This window comes from Solanum stenotomum, chromosome 2 (assembly GCF_019186545.1).
Source record: "Solanum stenotomum isolate F172 chromosome 2, ASM1918654v1, whole genome shotgun sequence".
NCBI classification, from domain to species: domain Eukaryota; kingdom Viridiplantae; phylum Streptophyta; class Magnoliopsida; order Solanales; family Solanaceae; genus Solanum; species Solanum stenotomum.
In genome coordinates, this window is record NC_064283.1 from 57,770,193 (window position 1) to 57,793,644 (window position 23,452).

Sequence of the window (23,452 nt, forward strand, 5' to 3'; positions counted from 1 at the left end):
TGAGAGGTTGTTTCCGATAAGTAGTGTTTAGATAGGATTAAGTAAGATTAAGTAGCATGAAGTAATGTTAAGACTAAGATTAATATAGCCCAATAACACAAAGGTTACAAGTCCAAGAATATACAATTTTTCCAAAACAAGTGTCTCACCACATTCAACATCATTTCTAGACAAAATCAAATAGATTTATATCATGTCTTTATATCAACAGGCAATATGTTCCCAACTACAACTGGGAGATATTACCTAATAAACACTCCATAATCAAATACAAAATTGCAACTAAGACTATGACCAAAATAAAACAAAAACTTGATTGATGGTATACAAGCCAAATTGCACCATATATATGTAATATGATTTGTGCATTGACACATTGTTGGTTGATATCTTCCGGTAGCAGCAACCATCGTGATGCNTAGTAGTACTCCCTTTATCTAGATTTACTTGTCTATTATATTAAAAATGAATGTGTATTTTTACTTATCGAGTTTGATAATTTATCACTGATTTTGACTTTATTATTAAGTAAGTACTCCCTCTGTCCCAATTTAAGTGATACATTTCGCTTTTCGAGAGTCAAATAGTTTAAGTTTGACCGAGAATTTGCTCATAAAATTTTCAAAATTTTAAAACTAAAATTTATATATTTGTAAACTACACAAAAAGTATTATAAGTCTCAATAATTGATAATACAAAATATTTAAAAGATATAGGAAAAAATTACGATCAAAGATAGACATGTTTGAATCTCGATATCCGAAATGTATCACATAAATTGGGACAAAGGGAGTGCTATTTATTTTCCAATATTTAGGTCACTTATATAATCCAGGTTAATATAGTAACATTAGTACTATTTTATTAATTATTTTTTAAAGGGGTATATCAAATCAAAAATAAACGGAAGGTGTATTATGTAGCATTCAGAAGTGGTAAGTGGAAATAAGTATGTCATTCAGTAAGATTAAGTGGTGTTAAATAGCATTAAGTTAAGTAGCATCAAATTTGTAAAGTAGTAACAAGTAACATTAAATAAAATTAAATAGCATCAATTGTGTATAATCCAATCCAAATCTAAAAGGGATAAAGATATACGCGGAGCTTATCCCTACCTTTTGTTGGGTTGAGAGGTTGTTTCCGATAAGTAGTGTTAGTAGTGTTTAAATAGGATTAAGATTAAGTAGAATGAAGTACTGTTAGGACTAAGATAAAATATAGTCAATAACACAAAGGTTACAAGTCCAAGAATATACAATTTTTCCAAAACAAGTGTCTCACCACATTCAACATCATTTCTAGACAAAATCAAATAGATTTATATCATGTCTTTATATCAACAGGCAATATGTTCCCAACTACAACTGGGAGATATTACCTAATAAACACTCCATAATCAAATACAAAATTGCAACTAAGACTATGACCAAAATAAAACAAAAACTGGATTGATGGTATACAAGCCAAATTGCACCATATATATGTAGTATGATTTGTGCATTGACACATTGTTGGTTGATATCTTCCGGTAGCAGCAACCATCGTGATGCCAAGAATCCATCTTCCGAGTAGAAGCCATGCATCGTTTCAATCTACTTTGATATAAGAGACTGTTCTTCGACTCTCTATCCGAGGGATCTTGCAAACTGTTTCTTTTTTAAGATCAGTATATTTGCTAGCTGTTTTTGTTAGTTTTCTGTCGTCTATTAGCACCTGGACCTCGTGTACCATCAGCTGGCCTTTTTTGCCTGTCTATCTTTCCCTTCCCCCGGAAACCCTCCCTCTTCAATTTCCCTCCGTTATCTCTCTTCTGCAGTGGTGTTTTACTACCTTCCTGTTTGCGACGTCCAAATTCTTTGGTTCTGTTAACCAGCTTCCTATAAGGTTCATCGGTAGTGTTGTTCTTCCCTTTCATCTCTCTATTCCTTGCTTTACCTCCCATGAATCCTTTCTTGGTAAAATTTGTGGATGAATCTTTTTCACCCTCCTTTCTCTTCATTCTTTTGTGAGGTCCCCTGGAATTCTTTTCCTTGAATGAGTCACTAGATTCTCTATCCTTCCTTTTATGCTGCCACCTATAAGGAGATAAATCGTTTAAATCAAATTTCTTCTCCGCGAAGTATCTAAAAGAAGCAAAAGATCATGTAAGATGAGCACAAGGACCTAACCTTGAATCCGAAGGAGTTGATTCCATCTCAGCACTACCATCTTCTTTAGAGCTTGACTTGCCATGGCGATTCTGTAGCAAAACAAACCAGCGAACGGAAACCGGGAAACGTTCAGACGATAGCATAGCATCACAATAGAATGAAAGGAACACTTGATATTATAGTTCAGGTACTATACTTTCATTTGCAACCATGCTCGTGCAATCATACTTGTTGTCTCACCAAAAACTAAGTAGGCATTTGAACATGCAATTTAGGATCATGATTTCAAATCCTAAATTCTCCAAAGCAAGATTTGGGATTTCAAAATTTTTAAAATATAGAACTTTGACCCATAAGTTTATATTTTGTAAAAAAGGACCCATCATTTAAATTTTGCAAAAAAAAGACCCATGCTTGGCATGAAAAGATTGTCCTACCATGTGAAAGGATTATACTAAAGAATAGCTATTTACTACTACTATTGACTAGTGGCTTTTTATAAATTTGTATCTGAGAGTTGTAAATCACAAACATTTATTTATAAAAGGAACACAGAGATATGTGATTTATCAATGCGGCGCCTTAGGATATTCCTATATAAAAAAAAATGAAATATAGTTTTACTCATTTGGTAAGATTGTACAAGAGCTGGGGAACTTTTTGATAGTTTTCACAACTTGTGGGGTTTCTACGTTTATGAGAAACATATAACTTAAGAAATTCAAATTGCACGTCCAAACAAAACTTCAACTTCAAATCAATTTAATTTCAAATAATGTCCAAATGGGGCTTAAAAGCACTTGCCAAAAGATGTACATGACTAAACATCTCACATTTGGTCATTCGTCTAAATGAGAACATACCTCTGAGACTGTCTTGAGGAAATTTTTGTACTTCTCAGCTGCAACTGACTTAACTGCAGCAACTCCACACTTCCTCATCAAGATCTCCACGATTACGGTGACCTTTAAGATGGCACAGAAACATTGACTTTTGCGAAAAAGGACACAACACATCTTTCAAAAGCATATAAACAGATTATTTAAGTAGAAAGAAGGGAACAGCTACCAACAGGGATGTCAACTGAACTTTAGTTCAATCCCTAAGGGATCTGAACCTACCCAAACACTCTCATAAGCACTTGGAAAATAAATTCGGATGCATGTCCCACAATGCAAGTTATATTCAGCATATCTGAAGGCAGTAGATTGACAACAGAAGAACATTTTATTAGACAGCAAAGTTCGACAATGATCTAATATGTTGAACTAAAACAGGCAAGTAAAGTATCTTGTGGAGGAACAGAGTATACAAGAGTAAAAACGGTTAACCCGTTTTGTTTGGATAAGTGAGAACCTCATAATGTGTTAATTGGCTTTCTATTGGCATCTTACCTAAACCAATGATCAACTATTTCCCGATTTAAAAAGAGGGTTGGCTTCCAAATTAATTTTCTTGTCCAAACAAAACCATGATGTGAGTTCAACAAAGGGGGTGTTACTCAACAACTTCTACCTCTTCGATAATTATTTCCACGCGACGGGAAGAAAATGCTACAAGACACAAAATAAATAAATTGCATATATAAAGCAAGCTGCTGTATTTCAATCAGTGAGACGACTTTGCAACTAGAAGAATTAATAGGCATCAAATTATGGCTTGCGTATACCGCCAATAATGCAGATTGTATCAATGTTAGGAGGCAAGATCCTGTGCTAGAAGTCAGAAGTAGTAGCCTATTTTGAGCAAGATTATATGCTTCCATGCTTCATAAATACATAGCTATTTTCACGTCCAATCAAAGAATCGTCACAAACCTTTGATCTAAAATGATGGCGTGACACAGATGACCAAGGTAACACTCCGTTGACAATGTCTGAAAGCAAATTATGCAGGTCATTTGCTTGAATACTAGATACAAATACTTTAACAAATCCCAGAACAGCCTACAAAAGTCAAAAGAGCAAGCTCATAAGCATCAAATAATAGAATAGTATGTTGACTTGGAAAAGGCATGCTTACTTTTGTAACTTCGACATCTTTACTCTGCAGCAGAGTCAGAACAGAAGGGACCAGATCAGGGACTGAGAGACAGATATTGACATCACTATAAACCAGAACAGAAAGGGCAGAGACTGCTCCACTTTTTATATGTGGTGATGAACCAGAAAGATAAGCTATAATCTGCACATTTCAGTATCTTTTAAACTTCAGAAACATGAATCAAAATAATTATAAGCAGACACAATAATGTGAATCATTTAGACCAAACATTATGCCCACGGGAAAAGAACATGGCAAAATTAAGACAAACCATTCTGCTCAAGCAAAAATGTCTCTCCACAAGTGTCATTGATATCAATATGATGCAAAAGGAAAATAATATCATCAACAGTCTAAAGGAATATAGAGCAGAAACTGGAAGAAAATAAAGTAACACTGCACTGCACATAGTAAGGCAGGCTCAAGCTGTGACCAAAATAAAGCAAATCATAAATTAAAACTTTGCCAATAATGACCAGACGGCAGTTCAGAAGCGCAAAAATCTACCCGTTTGGATTGGCTTAAAAAAAGTAGCTTTTAAGTCAAAAATAAAAAGTCAAACTGAAATGACTTTTAAGTTAAAAAAAAAAGTAGGGGGAGACCTACTTTTGGTTTCTGACTTATTTTAAGTCATTTTTTATCTTGCTACACACTTCGTAACTTTTTTTTGATAACCGAGAAATCCGTCTGTGACCTGCCCTTTGGACCAATCACAACCTTCTAAACTCATTGGATAATGAGCCCACCCCTCTACCCTTCTCCACTTAAATGCCGGGCTTCGCTTTGCATGGTGTGGGGCTTGAACCTGCGACCTAAGCCACAAATCCTCCACCTTTTGCCACTTGAGCTAGGCCTTGGGGCTACACACTTCGTAACTTATTTTAAGTTTTTTTTTATATTTGTCAAACACTTCCAGAAGTCAAAAACTGACTTAAAAGTAAGTTTGACCAACTTTTAAGCCAATCCAAATGGGGCTAAGAAGACTTCTGATCCATCCATTTATAACACAATCTCTTGAGCCATTGCACCAAACATCACACAATTTACTCGGGAAAAAAAACTGATCAATGTTGCAAGGAGATCAACTAACCAGAGCAACAGAATTCAGCACAGTTACAATGTTTTCCATCTCAGGATGTCAATGTACACCAAAACATATTCACACTTGGCTCTTCATTAAAGAGGTTTTGTTTGTTGAAATAGAAAATATACTGTGTCTATTGCCCTATCCATCTATTGCATTTTCACCAAAGCATAGACTCAATATAACTACTTCCCAGAATTTCCAACGACATCCGTATTTGATGCCAGTAAACAACTAAACATACAAATGCAAGCGCATAAAAGTTGCAACGACATTTATTTACTAACCATATCAACGAACTTCTTATAAGATTCATCCGACTTAGCAGATGAAGAGTCTCTCAAGCAAGAACACACACCGATAAGGGCATCATATGCTGTCTTTCTACCTTCTTCTGTGGACTGCATTAAAAATGTTATTAAGGTTATCAAGAAGTAACATCTTATTAGTGCTGAAAGGAATAAAAATATACACAACCACAGTAAAGAGGAAGGGAAGTCATGGACCAAAATGGGAATCAAACAAACATGCTTAAACCAACCAGTAACTACTAGATAAACAATTTATCCAATCAAAGAGAAATTCGCTGGTAAATACTTTAAAAGTTCATGTTTTTGCCAAGGCTGGCTTTTCCAGATTTAGACAGGAAGAATTGTCTGGTGATGAGATCCCATATTCAGTGTGCTACAAGCAGTAAACTACATGTAGTACAAGACTTCTCTATATAGCACTTCGGCACATTCAGCTGCTGTGGCAAGCCTACAAAGCAACTTTCTTTGATTATAAAACCAAGTGCATGAACAAAAGAAACAATAATACTTCTGACGAGCAATTATGTCAAGTATCCCATATCAAGAAACTTCCTCTTACAAGACAGGTTGGCTAACACAATCAATTTTACAAACATGCAAACACTTTTACCCTCCTTTTCTCATACCAAAACTTGACTAGACTATTTTTTTTTTCATAAAGCTTGACTAGACTATTTAGATTGGTCAATATTTGTAAGGAAACTATTTAGCTTAACCATGTAGGTCTTACATCTTTTAATGCGAGAATAATCTCATTCAGAATGAGAAAGGCCTGGGTGTTTTCCTCGTCATTACCCTGCAATAAGCATATGGGATCACAGTCGTATTAGTTGTTGAATGAATTGTTCAAAGAATGATTGGCCATAGTGGATAACCTACCTGTAATGCATCAATCAACAAGGTTTTGTAGAAGGCAAAGCGACTTGTAAGTGTTTTTGTATCAGTTGGAGGTTTCACCCTAGCTAACAAATCCATCAGCTGCTCAGCATGTGAAGAGTGAAACCAGGAATGTTTCTGCCAAAATAACATAAGCTCGAGTCAATCAAGCAATTATACCACAAAAAAAAAGGAAAGAAAAAATTCCAATAGCCAACAGACCTCTAATATTCTACTTAGAATGTGATATGCTTCAAGATGACCAGCTCCATGAGTAGTCTACAAGCATAAAACTAACATTATTATGAGGTAAGATTATTATAGAAATTACACAATCTGCAGCCACTCGAGACTAACATACCTCCAAAACATCCCTAGCAATACCAAAGAGGACTTTAATGAGATCCTCGCCAGATCCTTCAACAAAGCATGATCCCAACTCCAAGATAATGCACCTTTACCAATATGCAGCGAAAGGTTAAGGTTCCATTTTAATGTGCCATTATGTCAATAGCCACTGTTCATGCAGCATATATCATTATAGGTGGTCAACATAAAGTGAAAGTAAACATTCATTTAGTACTGCCACAAAATTATAATACTTTAACTTAAATGAAGCAAACTCAATGAAGATCTCACTACAGTCAATTGTACCTAAAGGTGAAGAAAGTTCACCTTAAAAATGTTTACCTAACTTAGAGCCCGTTTGGATTGGCTTAAAAAAAAGTAGCTTTTAAATCAAAAATAAAAAGTCAAACTTAAATGACTTTTAAGTCAAAAAATAAAAAGTAAGGGAAGACCTACTTTTAGGTTTTGACTTATTTTAAGTCATTTTAAACTTATTTTAAGTCATTTTTACCTTGACAAACGCTTCCCAACTTATTTTAAGTTAGTTTTTATATTTGTCAAACACTTCCAGAAGTCAAAAACTGACTTAAAAGTAGGTTTGACCAATTTTTAAGCCAATCCAAACACCCTCTTAGTGGCTAATGTTAATTAGGAAGCAATTTCTAGAGGGGCAAGAAGCTTGCGCCTCTAGCACCTTTAACCATAATGTAGGAAACAGTAAGGGGTCGTTTGGTAGAGTGTATAAGAATAATGCAAAATAGGGTGCATTAGTAATGCTTACATTAGTAGTGCTTGCATTAGTAATACTTGCATTAGTTATGCAAGCATTTTTTCTTATACATTGTTTGGTTTGATGTATTAGAAATAACAAATCTTGCATAATTTCTATTAAAAAATATATGTTTACAAATATACCCTTCACACTTTACTTATTTGTACACTTCCTTTGCAAAAAAGTTCTTTGCTAAAACATCAAAAAAAAAATCTTTGCTAAAACATCATTAACTCTTCTTCTTCTTTTTTTCAAAAATAATATTAAATAGTTGTACTATTTGCGTCAAAATATTTTTGTGGAAAGTTGACAAATAATTTTTTTTATCAAATTTATCGTCACAATAGTAAATTTTTTTATTAAATTGTATTGAAATTGGATAAGAGGTCATAAAGCCTATTAAGACACCAAAAAAAAATAAAAGACACCAAAAAGCAAATCAAAATAAAAACAAAAACTTATGACAACAAAGAAAATGAAAAGGCTTCAAGGGTAGTTTTGTAATTATTTAATCTAATGCAAGTGTTAAAATGCTATGTATTACTAATTCCTAGAATTCCTTGGTATTAGTAATACACAAGCTAATACACAATAGAGTGTATAACTAATGCTTGCATTAGTTATACATGACATGAAAAAGTGTACCAAACAAGGTACTACTAATACCCACACCTAATGCATGCATTATATTTTCTAATACACTCTACCAAACGACCCCTAAGCCTGTTAACTGTATACATCAGAATATATCCACTCTAAACAGGTTGGTGCCTCACAATCCATGGAAATTAAAGAAATAGTGAAGTCGAACAGCTGCTACCTCTTAGCTACTTCCCCAAGAAGAGTGGAGTTATTTTCTTTATTGTCTGTTGAATGAAGTCCAAGTTTCTTGTATTCACCAATTTCATTTGTAATCCCAGTTCTCTCCATTGAAGAAGTAAAAATCCTTTGGGTTAACGAAGAATCAGTGATGGAAGTCAAGCACCCTATTGCCTCCTGAGAATTATTTGTTATCAAAAAACAAGACNATATTTTTGTGGAAAGTTGACAAATAATTTTTTTTATCAAATTTGTCGTCACAATAGTAAAATTTTTTATTAAATTATATTGAAATTGGATAAGAGGTCATAAAGCCTATTAAGACACCAAAAAGCAAATCAAAATAAAAACAAAAACTTATGACAACAAAGAAAATGAAAAGGCTTCAAGGGTAGTTTTGTAATTATTTAATCTAATGCAAGTGTTAAAATGCTATGTATTACTAATACCTAGAATTCCTTGGTATTAGTAATACACAAGTTAATACACAATAGAGTGTATAACTAATGCTTGCATTAGTTATACATGGCATGAAAAAGTGTACCAAACAAGGTACTCCTAATACCCACACCTAATGCATGCATTATATTTTCTAATACACTCTACCAAATGACCCCTAAGCCTGTTAACTGTATACATCAGAATATATCCACTCTAAACAGGTTGGTGCCTCACAATCCATGGAAATTAAAGAAATAGTGAAGTCGAACAGCTGCTACCTCTTAGCTACTTCCCCAAGAAGAGCGGAGTTATTTTCTTTATTGTCTGTTGAATGAAGTCCAAGTTTCTTGTATTCACCAATTTCATTTGTAATCCCAGTTCTCTCCATTGAAGAAGTAAAAATCCTTTGGGTTAACGAAGAATCAGTGATGGAAGTCAAGCACCCTATTGCCTCCTGAGAATTATTTGTTATCAAAAAACAAGACAACTGAAGTATCTTGGCATGCAATATTGTTCCACAAACTTGTTAAAAGACAGAGAATGAATTGCAGAAAGCATTTTCGAAATTCAGCCAAGGAGATATCAGTAATCTCAACCAAGTAAAGAGGGAGCAAGCTAAAGTCCTGATGGACCACACACAAGTCCAATGTAAACCCCCACCAGAGGAGGAACGATAAAAGAGGAAGATAAATGTTAAACACTCGACAGCGAGAAGATCCTTTCTCGAATAATTGGATCTTGTTCACAAGTTTTCCTTGAAGCATGACAATGAACATAGCCTGGAGAGCTTACTCAAATTTGTAGGATAAAAACGTATCTACACATGATTAACCAGGTAAAACTGGTGTGTGATGACCTTTTGCCTCATTTATACCAATGCTCAGAATAACATATCAAATTCATATTAAAAATGTTCCACAAATTATGAGAGAAGCAAGTCCTAAACTAACAGAGCAGTCTGTATGGTGCCTCGACAATACCTGTAGCAATGTTCTAAGTGGATCGGACTTGGTCAAAATTGAGGAAAGCAGAGGATAAAATAATTCTGTGCTATTCAGAGAGAACAGCGAGAGGTTAGTTTCCTCTTATCTTTTTTTTTTTGGGCAAGTCGAGACAAATTTTACTCATTATCAACAGCACCAACATGGAAGAGTCAGTGTACAAAAACTGACTGGAGACGGATCCCATATAACTTTAAGATTCCAAGAAGTCCAGTACTACATCTACATCATTTACAAAATAACCTTTACCAAAAATTTTAGTTTTGAATGCATCTACATTTAACAAAAGTCACATTCTCTGATTTCCCTTAGAACAAATGCATTTAATCCTACTGAACAGTCCAAAATACACACAAAAGGAAAAGGGAGAGGGCAGTTTTAGACAATACTTCCTACTTTTGTGATGTATTAAACCAACCTTGAGTGTATATAACATATATTAATTGGGAACAAGATTAAATATTTTTGCAACTAATAGAACGGAAATAAAGATTCATAGCAACAAATGACAAGCAGAAGAGCACAACATTAGTCTGTGTCAGACTAAAATACGATACATACCTTGAACTGCTGGTAATTTGCAGGAGATGCCTTAAAAAAGACATTAATTAAAGCCCGGAGCCATTCCTCAGAGCAAGATGCCAAAGCCTTAATATTTTTGCTAGAAGACTTCTTTGAGTAAGAGCATTTGCGTTTGAACTCCAATGCCAAATCAAGATTTTCGTTCTCCGTTTGGTGAACTATATGCTCTCCAGAAAAGTTATCAGATGCAAGTGCATTTTTATTCTTATTCACCAGTTCCTACGAGAAAAGAGACAGCTGATTACTTAAATTCAAACAAGGCATGGACATTCAAGAGAACCTGAAGTAAAACAATATAAAATACTTCAAGGCTCTGGACTAACCTGCAAAGCTGCAGAAATATTCTCAAGCATAAAGGAGTCCTCCTTCAGAAAAGGAATCAAAAGTGTAGTCAAAGCTTGGGCATTCTTGTGAACGTCAGATGGACAGCGACAAAAGGCAGGTAATAGTCCCCAACACTCACGGGCATAAGCCAGAAGTTCTTCTCGAATTACTGACTTTTTAACTGACAAAAAGAAAAAAAAATTAATTCCAGATGTAGGTAAAGCATCTTTTTGGATTCAACTCTCAAGTCTAAAACAGGAAACTGAGGTTATCCCGTCTCCTCTCTTCCCCATCAGAGAAAAGATAATGATGCTTCGCTATTTATTTGTCATAGAAGCAGTTGCTATTTCTCCCTCCGTTTTAATTTGTTTGTCCTACTTTCATTTTTAGTCCGTTTCAAGAAGAATGTCTCTTTTATATTTTTGGCAATTCTTTAATTCCAACTTTCCACATGGCATGTTTAAAAACACAAGATTAAAGGGATTTTTGGTACATTTGACATATCTTTAATTTAAGACCACAAGATTCAAAAATCTTCTTTACTTTCTTAAACACTGTGTGAAGTCAAAACAGGGCGAACAAATTGAAGCGGAGGGAGTATATTGTATCATTGAGCAAAACATACAAGGGTAAACACTAATCAAATGTACAAGTTCAAAATTCCGGCACTTCTACAATTACAAGGAAAGTTATGAGTACTGCACCTACAGGAAGAAAGGAAACAATTTACACCAACTGAATCAAAAAAATAAGAAGAAAAGGAACAAAAAAGGAAATGAGAATCATACTAAACAGAGTGAGTTCATCAAATAACAAATCAAAATTATCAAATTCAAATTGCACAAGCACCAAAATTAAAAAAGCAATAATGTATTATTCCAGACTGTGAGAAATATTTTTTTTTTGATAAAGGTAACTTCCAGACTGTGAGAAATATTGAAAAAGAATATTATTGAATTGTTGTTGTTGTTTACATTATTACATTGAGACCCTATTTATAGACCCTAGAATACAATCCTTTACCAAGTAGGATACTATTTAGTATTCCTATTTCTGTTTCTATTACTATTCCTATTCTTTTTTTTTGATAAAAGTTAAAGTTGTATTCTTCAGCATTAAGGGTATGCTGGCTACCTCCAAAAAGTTACAAGCTGAAACCATAATTACATAGATCCTAGGAAATCTACCAACGGTTCTACTTCTTCTATACCATCTTCTTGACACCAAAAAAACATGTTAATGCAATTTTCTTTAACTTTCTGAATAGAGTTAGTAATATTCTCATGACACCTAAGGTTTCTTTCTCTCCAAATAGCCCACCAGACACAAGTAGGTACTATAGACCACCATCTTTTTTGGGTCTTGCTCCCCCTTCTCCTCATCCAGCAGCTCAAAAGGTCAGTAGGTACTATTCCTATTCTAATAGGATTGTATAGACTTATTCCTATTCTAATAGAATTGTACAAATCTATTCCTATTCTAACACAGACCTTAGCAATACTCTTAGAAAAATTTGACATGAAAGACCTACACATTTAAGAGATTTAACTAAGTGAGCAAAATTCAAGTACATTTTCCGAAATACCAGAAGCAATAGAATTCAAATGAATCTAACTAAATGATAAACGAGGATTTTACTTGGGACACAAAAAAACAACCATAAACATTATCCAAGCTTAATGAATTATTAACATATGCCTACCTTTACACGATGCCTGTTCGAAGGACACAGCAAGTGGCACCACGTGCTTCATAAAGAACTCAAGTGATGATCCACATATATATTTATTTAAAACAGGAACCAACCAACTGTTTGAAAAAGAGTAATCCTTTGAATTCAGGGAGATGGGTAACAGGGCAAGCAGTTTCTCTGGTCCCATAGCAATAACAGCTGATCCTATGCACTCCTGAAGCTGCAAAGAAAACAAAGAAAAGGAAAGTAATTACAAAAGTTTTAGGTTCATAACTTTTCTGCACAACTGTATATTTTATTTTTTTGAAAGATCGGGAAATCATTCTTACTAATCAAAGGGTCTAGAATACACTAAATATAGAAACTTTAAGAAAAGAGAAGGAAAGCAAAAGCTAGTACATCATCAAATATAAGGAAAATGTTTTTATTCAAAATCCATTTTTCACCTTTAAGTTAATCTTTAAGTTTTTATGCAGATGCTAAGGGATATATTCTGGAGCTACTGGAAGTTCATAAATTGAAAAGTTTCTGTGATAAGAGAGTTATTGCTTAGTTTGTTCCTGTTATGCGAACTAAAAGTGAAGGAGTTAGTTCATCTGCCATGGCAAGTTTTTGCTCCTGTAAATTGAACTAGCAGGACTGCAGTGTTATCAAAAGAGAGAAAAAGTGCGCTTTAAGCGCAAAGCGGGGAGAAGAGCACCCACTGCGCTTTTCTTCCCTGAAGCGAAGCGACAATAAAAAGCGATCGCTTCAACAGTTGAAGCGAGAAGCGCAAGTAAAGAAAAAGCGAGAAAAGGCGCGCTTAACTTTAAAAGGCACTAATTAGGGTTTTTTTAAAAAAAATTATAAGGTTTTTCTTAATTTCTGAAATATACTTTTGCGACTTCAAAATATTTCCTTTTGCAACTTCAAAATATTTCCTTTGGAATGCTGCAAGGTAAGTTCTCTTCTTCTTCTCTTTAGTTGCTGTATCTGCGACTGATTTTTTTAATATTTCTATTACTGCTCTGTTTTTTTTCAATTTCTATTGTTGCTCTGTTTTTTTTCTATTTCTATACAGTGTGCTGTGTATGGCGTATGCTGATTGCTAATTGCTGCACAATCTTTATTTTTTTTTACTTAGTTTAGTTGTTGTTTTGTTACTAAGTTACACTTCTTTTTTTTTACTTAGTTTATTTGTTGTTTTGTTACTAAGTTACACTTCTTTCTTTTTTGCTTGTAGTAACTGGTAAAGTTGATCCTTTGTGATTTAATTATGTTTTTATTTTATATGTTATGACTTATGAGGATTATTGACTATCTATTTACTTTTAATCTAAGAATGTATCACCTCTATTCAGTTATTTAATATTTATTTATTTTATACTAAATACCGCTTTACTTAAAAAATTTTAAAAAGTGCGCGCTTCGCATCCCGCTTCTGTGAAGCGATCCCTAGTCGCTTTTTTCCGCTTCTCGCTTCCCAAAACATTGAGCAGGAGGAAGTATTTCCTCTACTCTCTTCCAAACACTATCAAACTACCAAAAAGCAAAATACTAACACTTCATCCAAAGGAAAAATTATCATTGTGCTTCTCTCCTCTACCCTTCCCCTGCTCTTTTAATGGAACTAACCATAATATTTAGTTCTTGTAACACAAGAAAAAAAGGAAGGGTAGGAAGAGAGAGATCAAATAATTTGCTCCTGTAGTAACAAAAAAGGGTTGGAGGAGTAAGATACTCTTCCACATTAATTTTTAGCCACTCAAAGATTGAGAGAGCAGGAGTAAGCATATATCATCTACTTCCCGTCCAGACTCCAGCCATGTCAAAATTAAATGACATTCCAATAAAGAAAGTGAATCAATGAGCTTCTTGTAACACAAAGAAAGGCCTTTTGTAGGACTTACATTTTTTGTATCATAAGCAGCATCCCCAGAAGCAACAATCATCCAATCAGCAAGTTTAAGTATTATATCCTTCGCACAGAAGTCCAAAACCTCACCTGGAGACATAGATGCAAATACAGTAAGAACAAATAGTTGTTAAAGAGAAAATTCATAGAACAACCTATCAACTGATAGTTGCACATCAGTAAATTGTCTAGGGACATATGCAAAGCCATTGTTTCCAATAAGAAATAGATCGTGGACCTAACTCAACTCCAACAACTAGCTCAGGAGGTGAGAATTGCCCAAGACCATATACGCAGACAACAACCAACTTCCTCCACCAATGTGGGAAATTTAACAGTTTCCATTGCCCATAAAGTAATCTGACAAAATTTCTCTATACAGCTTCAAAAGCAATCTTTCGACACAAATCCATCCTCCTCACTTTTGTTCTGCTGAGGTTGAGGACCATATTCCACATTAAGCTATAAACTTTTGTTAGCTTTTAGTCTCTGCCTTCATCCACTAGTGACATAAAAGGTATGTTTTTTTCTAAGAAAATAAATTATCAAAACATCATCCTTCCAAAGTTTCTTTTGAACATTATCAGGCTTCTAGATTAAAAATGGTGGAACTCATCCATTTGAACAATTTATTTCGCTTTATATGTAAGATCATCCCCTCCCTTCTACCAACCAATAAGAAACAACACAAAAAATCACCTGCCTTCGATGAGAACATTTTAAGTGTCATACAAAATACACCCCAAGGAAGAAAGAACATGCAAAATGAACAGTGCATGACAGGACTTCTTGTTGTCCGCTATTTCTAAAGCAGAATATTATAAGTGAAGCAGAAGTCACACATCCCCTAAAAATGGTAGGCAAGGATGATATCTGCCCATAAATTTAAAATGCTGATTTTTGCCTAAACACTTGTTGATTCAAAATTATCAAAAGTTTATGTAGACCTCTTCTACTGTCAGTTCTTAGATAAGACCACAAGACTTTGCAAGGAAAGTAGTGCTACTGGAAGCTCCATCGTGGGTTTGTCAATGTCTACTTACCCAATTTAAGGAACATGACAGACAGGACTGCCAGTATATGGTCGTTTGGGTATTCAGAAGAGCTGAGAAGCACGTTTTCAAAGACTAAACAAATAGCTTTCACAGTTTCAAATTCAGAAGAACTGAGAGCCTCATCATCCACTGCCTGCTTTTTACCGGTCAAAAACTTTTTCACATCAATATGAGCATTGATCATTTCTTTCAAAATATTTGAAGCCGGTAAAGCGATATTTTCTGGACGTGTAAGAAGACCTGAAGAAACATTGAGAATGTCAGCACCAGCCACCAGCATCACATATTAACAAAAATAAAGTTGTTAGATTGTAGAAACAAAGAAGTGTAACAGCTCAGGCCTAACTGTCAAAGGCATTATCCACTTTAGCCCTACTCGTTTAGGCCACCTCAAGGCTTTTGGGCCTCATGATTTTGTCCTCTTTGTCTTTAACTCAAAAGGTACCTCGACAATTGAATCCTGAACTCACCCTTATATGACCCCCTAATCTTTCCCCTACCAATCCGATGTGGAATTTGCCCAAGGCAAGTTCACACTTCACAACAAACCCTTTCAAGTTAAACTGCCAGTGACCCATAGGCTGTTACAAGATCTAAGGGAATTATATTCGGGAGAACCTTACCAAATCCGTGGTGAACATAAACTTGGCTCTCCGGAATTATCACCAATTAGTGACATCAATCAGTCTCACTATGTTAACTAATTGAGAACCACTCAGAAACTAAAAAGATTGGTCTACCTGTTATGTACAGATTAACCTGTCTTCCAAAGACAGTAACACTGAAGGGTTATTCACCTGGAAACCCGGTGAACTCATCTTTATGTTCTCTAAATAACAAAGAACATCTATTTCTGATTGACTCAACAATGAAAAAATAGGGTAGTTTTATCAATTTTTGAACAATAAGAAAAGCAAAGAACCCACATAAATATTGGCAATGGAATGCTGTACGTAGTAATTAAAAAATCTAGGGAAAGCCATGGAACTTATAGTCTTATAGAGGTACTCTATCAATACTATAGTTATCAAAGAAACGTCAGTCATCTAATAGATAAAAGCTCGATCTAGATCCAGAAATGTATGCTCCTACGTGGCCTTCTATTAATTCGTGACTCATCATCAATTTTATCAAAATCATTAAATTTTAGGACTGCCAAAAACAGAGAGATGACGGATGGCTAAATTTGCTGTACATTAGACCAAATGGAAAACCACATGCTTTAGTCAAGTAAAACATGAAATAAGATAACCAGACGAAATGCTGAACAAATGGCAGGTCCACCCAGTAGGCCCAAATCCTTTAATCATAAAATATGAAAAAGTTATTACCAATGGACCAGACGAGGCGTATTCAGATACCACACAACCAAAATGGAGTACAATTAATCACCATTATATTACCTGATATGGAGCCGACAACCAAAGGCAAATAGGTAACCCAAGCACTCATTCCGTCATCATGGAGTTTGTCAATGATGCCTTTTGCTAAAGTTGCGGCAAACAATACATTGTCAGCAGGGGTCTCCGCAGACAACATGTATGATATAAGAGCTTTTATAATAGTGTCAGCTTCTAGAAGAATGATTTCAATCTTTGAAACATCTAATATCGCCCCAATATTATCAAAAATGTGTCTTGTGAATGCTGAGCTTTGGGACCTCATAAGCTCCACTAGTTGAGCAAGTACCTTCTCATTGTCTTTGACTCTAAGATACGGGATGATAGGCTTCAGGATATTCAGGGAGTGAAGCACCTCTTGATGCTCATCTTTAGATCCACTTATTTCCTTTGGATCACTTAGTTTCATTGCCAATACAATGTTGCCTTTTATCAAGGAGTAAATTCTTTCACCAGCCTTCTTAGCCACAGAAGATGAACCAAATGACTTAAAAACAGTCAGAATACAATCATGAGCACATTTCCTCACCTGAAAGAAATCAGACAAGTAACATCATATCAGAACCATATCAATTATTTCTCTATATTTCACTATGGGACAATGAATCCATTCAAAACCGTCAGCCTCTCACACACAGTTCCATAATGTACTAACATCCTGTACAAAATTATCACTATTCAGCCAAAAGGTTATCAAATGAACTGCTTATATAGACATATGAAGCATGGTTGCAAAGAAAAGTCGCCAAGTTACATGATTTAGCAAAAATAATACAGATCAGTGCAGCATCATTAGCTAACTAGGTCAACTATATCTAACGCTCGAATTACTTCAATTGTATAAGTTTGGGATGCCCAAGTTAAGCTAGAACATAATTTGGGGATAGAATTATATTTGTCTAAAGAGCACAGAATATTTCAACAGCTTAAAATAGTAAATTACTAAACAAAGATTACTGAGATCACGTTTTAATTGGTTGGGCAGGAGTTGGAAACAAAGCTGTAACAGCATGGCAAAAGAGAAGAATATCAATTAGGAACACTAAATTTACATTTGCAGAACTCTTTTTAATCATTTCGGAACTCAATGCGAGTCAAAATAGCTCGTGAAACAAACAAAGCCAAGAAAACAGGATACTGATGCCGAGATCAAACTGAATTTGATTCTTGAAGCCAAAGTGCAAGTTCTGGGAAAGAAATAACCAACAAAAGTGTAACCTTTACCATAGCAAAGAAAGTAAGGATTCTTTTTTTCCAACAAGCATAATTCAAATGGCGCACACTCTATATATGCACACAACTATGCATCATAAACACAAGTAGGTACAATTTCAAGGGATCAAAGACGCTTATCAATGGAGAACTTTACAAGTGTCTCACAACCCACCTCTACCCAAATCTCAATCTTATCACAAAATCCCCAAAAACTTAACAAAATCCTCACAATAGAAGTCCCCAAAAAAAAGTCTCACTCTTCAATGGCTGCTTTTCAAGAAGACCCACAATAATTCCACAGCAAATCAAATTAAAGATACAACTATTGGGTATAGAATCACTTTTTCATCAAGCACACCGAATATTAAAATAGTAATTTACTAAGCAAAGATTATTGAGATCCCCTTTTTGATTGGTTGAGCAAGAGTTAAAGACCAAGTTGACTAAAAGGCAAGTGAGAAGAATGTCAATTGGGAACACTAAATTCACATTTTCAAGAACTCTTTTTTATCATTTTTGAACCTAATGTGAGTCTTAATAACTTGCAAGATAAGCAAAACCAACAATGCAGATTATTGATGCTGAGCTCAGATGGGGAATCTTAGTAGCTCAGTTGGTTAACTACCTGAACTTTCACCTGGTTGGTGAAGGTTTGATTCCCCACCTTGTAATCCTCTCCACTATTTCCCCTTCTCCTACCCCAATTTTCTATTTTAAAAAATAATAATGCTAAGCTCAGATGAATGTGATTCTTGAATCCAAAATGCAAGTTCTGGGAAAGAATTAATTAACAAAATTTCAACATTTATTAATATACAAAGTAAATCAAAGTAAAGATACAATTTTTTTCCAACAAGCATAACTCAAATAACACACTAACACACACTCAATAAACACACAATCTACATATACATCATAAGCACAAGTAGATACAAGCTGAAAGGATTAAAGAAACAACCTTTGGATGCTTATCAATGGCAAACTTCACAAATAACTCAAACCCCACTTCCACAGAATCCCAATCTTCTTTATCACAAAACCAAATTAAAATTCCCAAACACTCAACAAAAGCCCTCACAGTAGAAGTCCCCAAACCACTCTCACTCTCCAATGGGTTCTTTTCAAGAAGAACCACAATAATCCCATAGCATATCAAAGTAAAGACACAATCTTTTTCCAACAAGCATCACTCAAATAACACACACACTCAATATAAACACACAATCTACATATAAATCATAAGCACAAGTAGATACAAGCTCAAAAGGATTAAAGCAAGAACCTTAGGATGCTTATCAATGGAGAACTTCACAACTATCTCAAACCCCACTTTCACCCAATCTTCTTTATCACAAAACCCAATCTCTGAACAAAAGCCCTCACAGTAGAAGTCCCCAAACCACTCTCACTCTCTAGTGGCTCCTTTCAGAATAATCAAATAGCATATCAAAGTAAAGATGTAATTTTTTTCCAACAAGCATCACTCAAATAACACACACAATCTACATATACATCATAAGCAGAAGTAGCTACAAGCTCAATGGATTAAAGAAAACACCTTTGGACGCTTATCAATGGAGAACTTCACAAGTGTCTCAAACCCCACTTTCACAAAACCCAATTACCCCCACCCCCCACACAAACACTTCACAGTAAACAAACAGCATATCAAAGTAAAGATGTAATTTTTTCCCAACAAGCATAACTCAAAGAACACACACACGCAATATAAACACGCAATCTACATATACATCATAAGCACAAACGAGTAGATACAAGCTCAAAGGATTAAAGCAAGAACCTTTGGATGATTACCAATGGCAAACTTCACAAGTATCTCAAACCCCACTTTCACAGAATCCCAATCTTCTTTATCACAAAACGCAATTAAAACCCCCCAAACACTTAACAAAAGCCCTGACAGTAGAAGTCCCCAAACCACTCTCACTCTTGAGTGACTGCTTCCACAATAATCAAATAGCATATCAAAGTAAAGGTGCATTTTTTTCCAACAAGCATAACTAAAATAACACACACACTCAATATAAACACACAACCTGCATATACATCATAAACACAAGTAAATACAAGCTCAAAGGATTAAAGCAAGAACCTTTGGACGCTTATCAATGGCGAACTTCACAAGTATCTCAAACCCCACTTTCACAGAATCCCAATCTTCCTTATCACAAAACCCAATTAAAACCCCCAAACACTTAACAAAAGCCCTCACAGTAGAAGTCCCCAAACCACCCTCATTCTCCACTGTCTCCTTTTCAAGAAGACCCACAAGAAACTCAATTGCCTCAGCAACTTTATCTGAAGAAACATCTTCATTGTGAACTAATGGAAGAACAATAGACAAAAAGGAAGACAACCCAGATAAAGCTTGTGGGTCAAGAGATTCTTGAGAATTTGAAATTGTGGAAATTGTGGCGGCGAAGTAAGAAAAAGGGGTTATTGGTAAAGACTCAGCTTGTATAATGGAACGAGTGGCGGCTGCAATAGCACAGAGATGACGATGTTGGGGTGCTGAGGATTTTCCGTAACGTTGGAGGAGTTGTTGGCATATGTCGGAATTGTCATTGAAGACATTGTTGTTGTCTTGAGGATCCATTGAGTTGACACTTGAGAGAGACGAAGTTGTTTGTCTCTCTTTAGGGGTTTAGGGATGAAGGTTTTAGAAAATAAAATTACAAGGACTAATAATAACTATGAAAGGTTAAAGATAGTGTTATCAGTCTATTTTCCGAAGTTCTAAATAATTTATTAATCAAAAGGTTTTAAGGATAGATATTTATTTTGAAGCAATCTTCTATTATTTGCGGGATGAATTCGACAGTTAATTGTTGGTGTTGAACAGGGTTCTCAAAAATATTTTATGGGACGAATTTTGGAGCGGGGCGTACCAAAAAACGCTCTGAGGCGCAAATTGAAGACATAGATTCATAAGGCGTAAGTCCTAGTATTTGGGGCATAAGCTCCAAGTGTAAAAACTTAAGCTCTAGCCGTAAAAACGTACGCCCTGAGAGTTATTTTTTAGTTTTTGAACCTTTTTTTTCTTTAAATCATATTTTTTTATTGGTGTAATGATATTTCTCAAATAGTAATTGTAATACTTTTTTTCTTCATTATTGGTTATTAATACCTTTCTCAAATAAAAATCAGAATATTTTTTTATATATTATATTTATCAAAATTTATTTGTAAAATAATTGTTAGTTTTACTTTTGCTTAATTTCTTAGTAATAAAATTATAAAAGTGAATATACGTTAGACTACGCCCTCTAGATCCATAAGACTTACGTCTCGCTCCATACTACGTGGAAGATGATGGCTGATTCTAATTTCATTGATACAACCTTAGGAGAGTCACGTTCTAGAAATTAATTATTAAAATGGGAGAACTCAAGACTATATAAGCCCTACATTAACTTCTTATTTAATCGATGTGGAACTCGAGTATCCTTCCTTACAATAATTTCATAATAATGGGTGATATATTTTGTAATCTAGAAAGATAAAAAAAATTGATTCACAAGCAGGTTGTATAGATTGACTGATTGCATAAAATTATACTATTGTCTCATAAAGATAAAATAATACCCCTAAAAGACATTAATAATCTATATTCTATAACAAATTAATACATTTTAAATTTCATCAAGAAAACCGCACTCTATGTGAAAAAATAAGCATTCTCGCCAGAAATGTTACGAAAATAGACTTGGCATGTCTTGATCTCTAGCCGTGGTATTAGCTCCCTGCGAGCTCAACTTGTTGAGAAATAGAAATGTTACGGAAGTATCAGCTCAAGATCATTTATTATGTTTCAAGAGAATAGAGGTGGTTTCTTATCTTTGTGTGGATGGCCATGAATAGCATGATGGAGTTGATGAAGTCTTCTATCGAAATAAATTATATGGCATTGTGAGACTTGTGAATGTTGAAGGTGAAATTTATCCAAACTCTACCCTCTCATATCTTGGTTTTGCAAACACAAGAATAGGTCATGCATCTCAATGTGGTACTGCTCATTCACACTAGTTTATGGAGGTGAGGTGTAGATGATGAAGAGACAAAGTGTATTGATCGGAAACAAATAAATTTCATTTCTAGGTTTGACGAACAAGAAGCAATCGAAGAAAAAGAAGTATTTGATTTCATAGCTAATTGGAGGAAGTCTTACCTTCAACACCGATGAGGACAAAAGTGTATTTTATCATATCACTTAATATGTTGAGTTCAGATATGAGTAAGTATTTTGTAAAGCTTAAATATTTTCAATCATTCATTTCTTTACATCCAGTTGAGTATATATTTATATCTATCGCAATCCTTTCATTCAATCATTTTGCTTCGGCTATATTACATACTCGTACATTCAATGTATTGATGACATTCAACCTACATCTTTTTATGATGAAGATACATGTGTTTAGATCATCAATCAAAATGCGCTTTATTGAGATCACTTTGCACTTCNAGCGTAGAAATAACTGGCTCGAAAAGCTAAATCGACTCGACTCAATCCAACCCGATCCGACCCGACCCAACCATTCATCCAGTGGAAGACAGTTGTAATGGAGAAAAAGAAAAAGAAATAATTCCAAAAGACCAAAACTCTCAACAATTACCCTCTTTCCTGTTAAAACTATTTTCTTTTTCATTTTTTAAAATTTAATAATTTGTTAATTATTTATGTTTAAAATATAGGTTATGACAAAGTAATTTTTTTAATTAAAATAAACTGTCTCACGTGGCATGTACATATTAGCAAAAGGCATAATACATATATTGACCCCTAAACTTGGCTTCAAATTTTAACTTTGACCTCCAACTTTCATAATGCACAAATAGACACTTTAACTATCCTACCTTTAAATAAATAAACACGCGATTTTTGGAGCCAAAAGCATGAAATGCAAGCGCTGCCACGTGAATTAGTGACCCACTCAATGGCTGCCAACTATTCAATGCACGTGGGCCCGTTTTCCTGTCTATTTGACACCTTTTCAATTTGTCATGCATTTATTTCAATCTCTTTTAATGGATATGGACCCCACCTCACTAATTCTATTCCCTTCTCTTTATTTTTGCCTCACAACTTCTTCCTTCACTTTCATTTTGTGGTAAATTAATATTTGAAAATGTCAATTATTCAATTTATAATTTATTTGTCTTATTTCTTTTTTTAATTTATGTGTATTCAAAGATTACATTTAAGATACTATAAATTATTAGACTTAATATTTAAAAAAATTTATTACACATTTGAAAATTACGTAATATACACTATTAATTACAATAATTACTAATTTAAAATATTTTTTCAATCTAATAAGAGCCTACAAACACACTATACGTTATATTTAAAAGTACTATAAATCATAATTAAAATATATTTTTTTTAGAAAATTTTTTGTTGACTCTTGAAATTCTA

The 23,452-nt window shown here is 34.4% G+C and overlaps 1 protein-coding gene across 1 annotated transcript; it reads right to left on the minus strand.

Moving 5' to 3' along the window:
• Positions 1 to 1,212: 1,212 nt before the first annotated feature.
• LOC125854949 (uncharacterized) lies at positions 1,213 to 20,699 on the minus strand. Its single transcript, XM_049534557.1, has 18 exons — positions 20,123 to 20,699; positions 16,798 to 17,323; positions 15,383 to 15,634; positions 14,335 to 14,429; positions 12,455 to 12,665; positions 10,752 to 10,933; positions 10,408 to 10,647; positions 8,406 to 8,581; positions 6,827 to 6,920; positions 6,688 to 6,744; positions 6,469 to 6,603; positions 6,320 to 6,385; positions 5,566 to 5,679; positions 4,174 to 4,335; positions 3,969 to 4,097; positions 3,015 to 3,116; positions 2,170 to 2,240; positions 1,213 to 2,076 (listed from the first exon to the last, which is right to left on the minus strand). The coding sequence occupies exons 1-18, from the start codon at positions 20,624 to 20,626 to the stop codon at positions 1,677 to 1,679; spliced, it is 3,516 nt and encodes a 1,171-aa protein (XP_049390514.1). The 5' UTR covers positions 20,627 to 20,699; the 3' UTR covers positions 1,213 to 1,676.
• Positions 20,700 to 23,452: the final 2,753 nt, after the last annotated feature.

What these genes read in the sequence shown, in the direction of transcription:
- LOC125854949 (XM_049534557.1), bottom strand. Translation starts at nt 20,626, where the DNA reads ATGGATCCTCAAGACAACAACAATGTCTTCAATGACAATTCCGACATA. An exon ending in CAAATTACCAGCAGTTCAAG is followed by an intron (nt 8,582 to 10,407) that starts GTATGTATCGTA and finishes AATAATTCTCAG; the next exon opens with GAGGCAATAGGGTGCTTGAC. An exon ending in TCAACTCCTTCGGATTCAAG is followed by an intron (nt 2,077 to 2,169) that starts GTTAGGTCCTTG and finishes ATCTCCTTATAG; the next exon opens with GTGGCAGCATAAAAGGAAGG.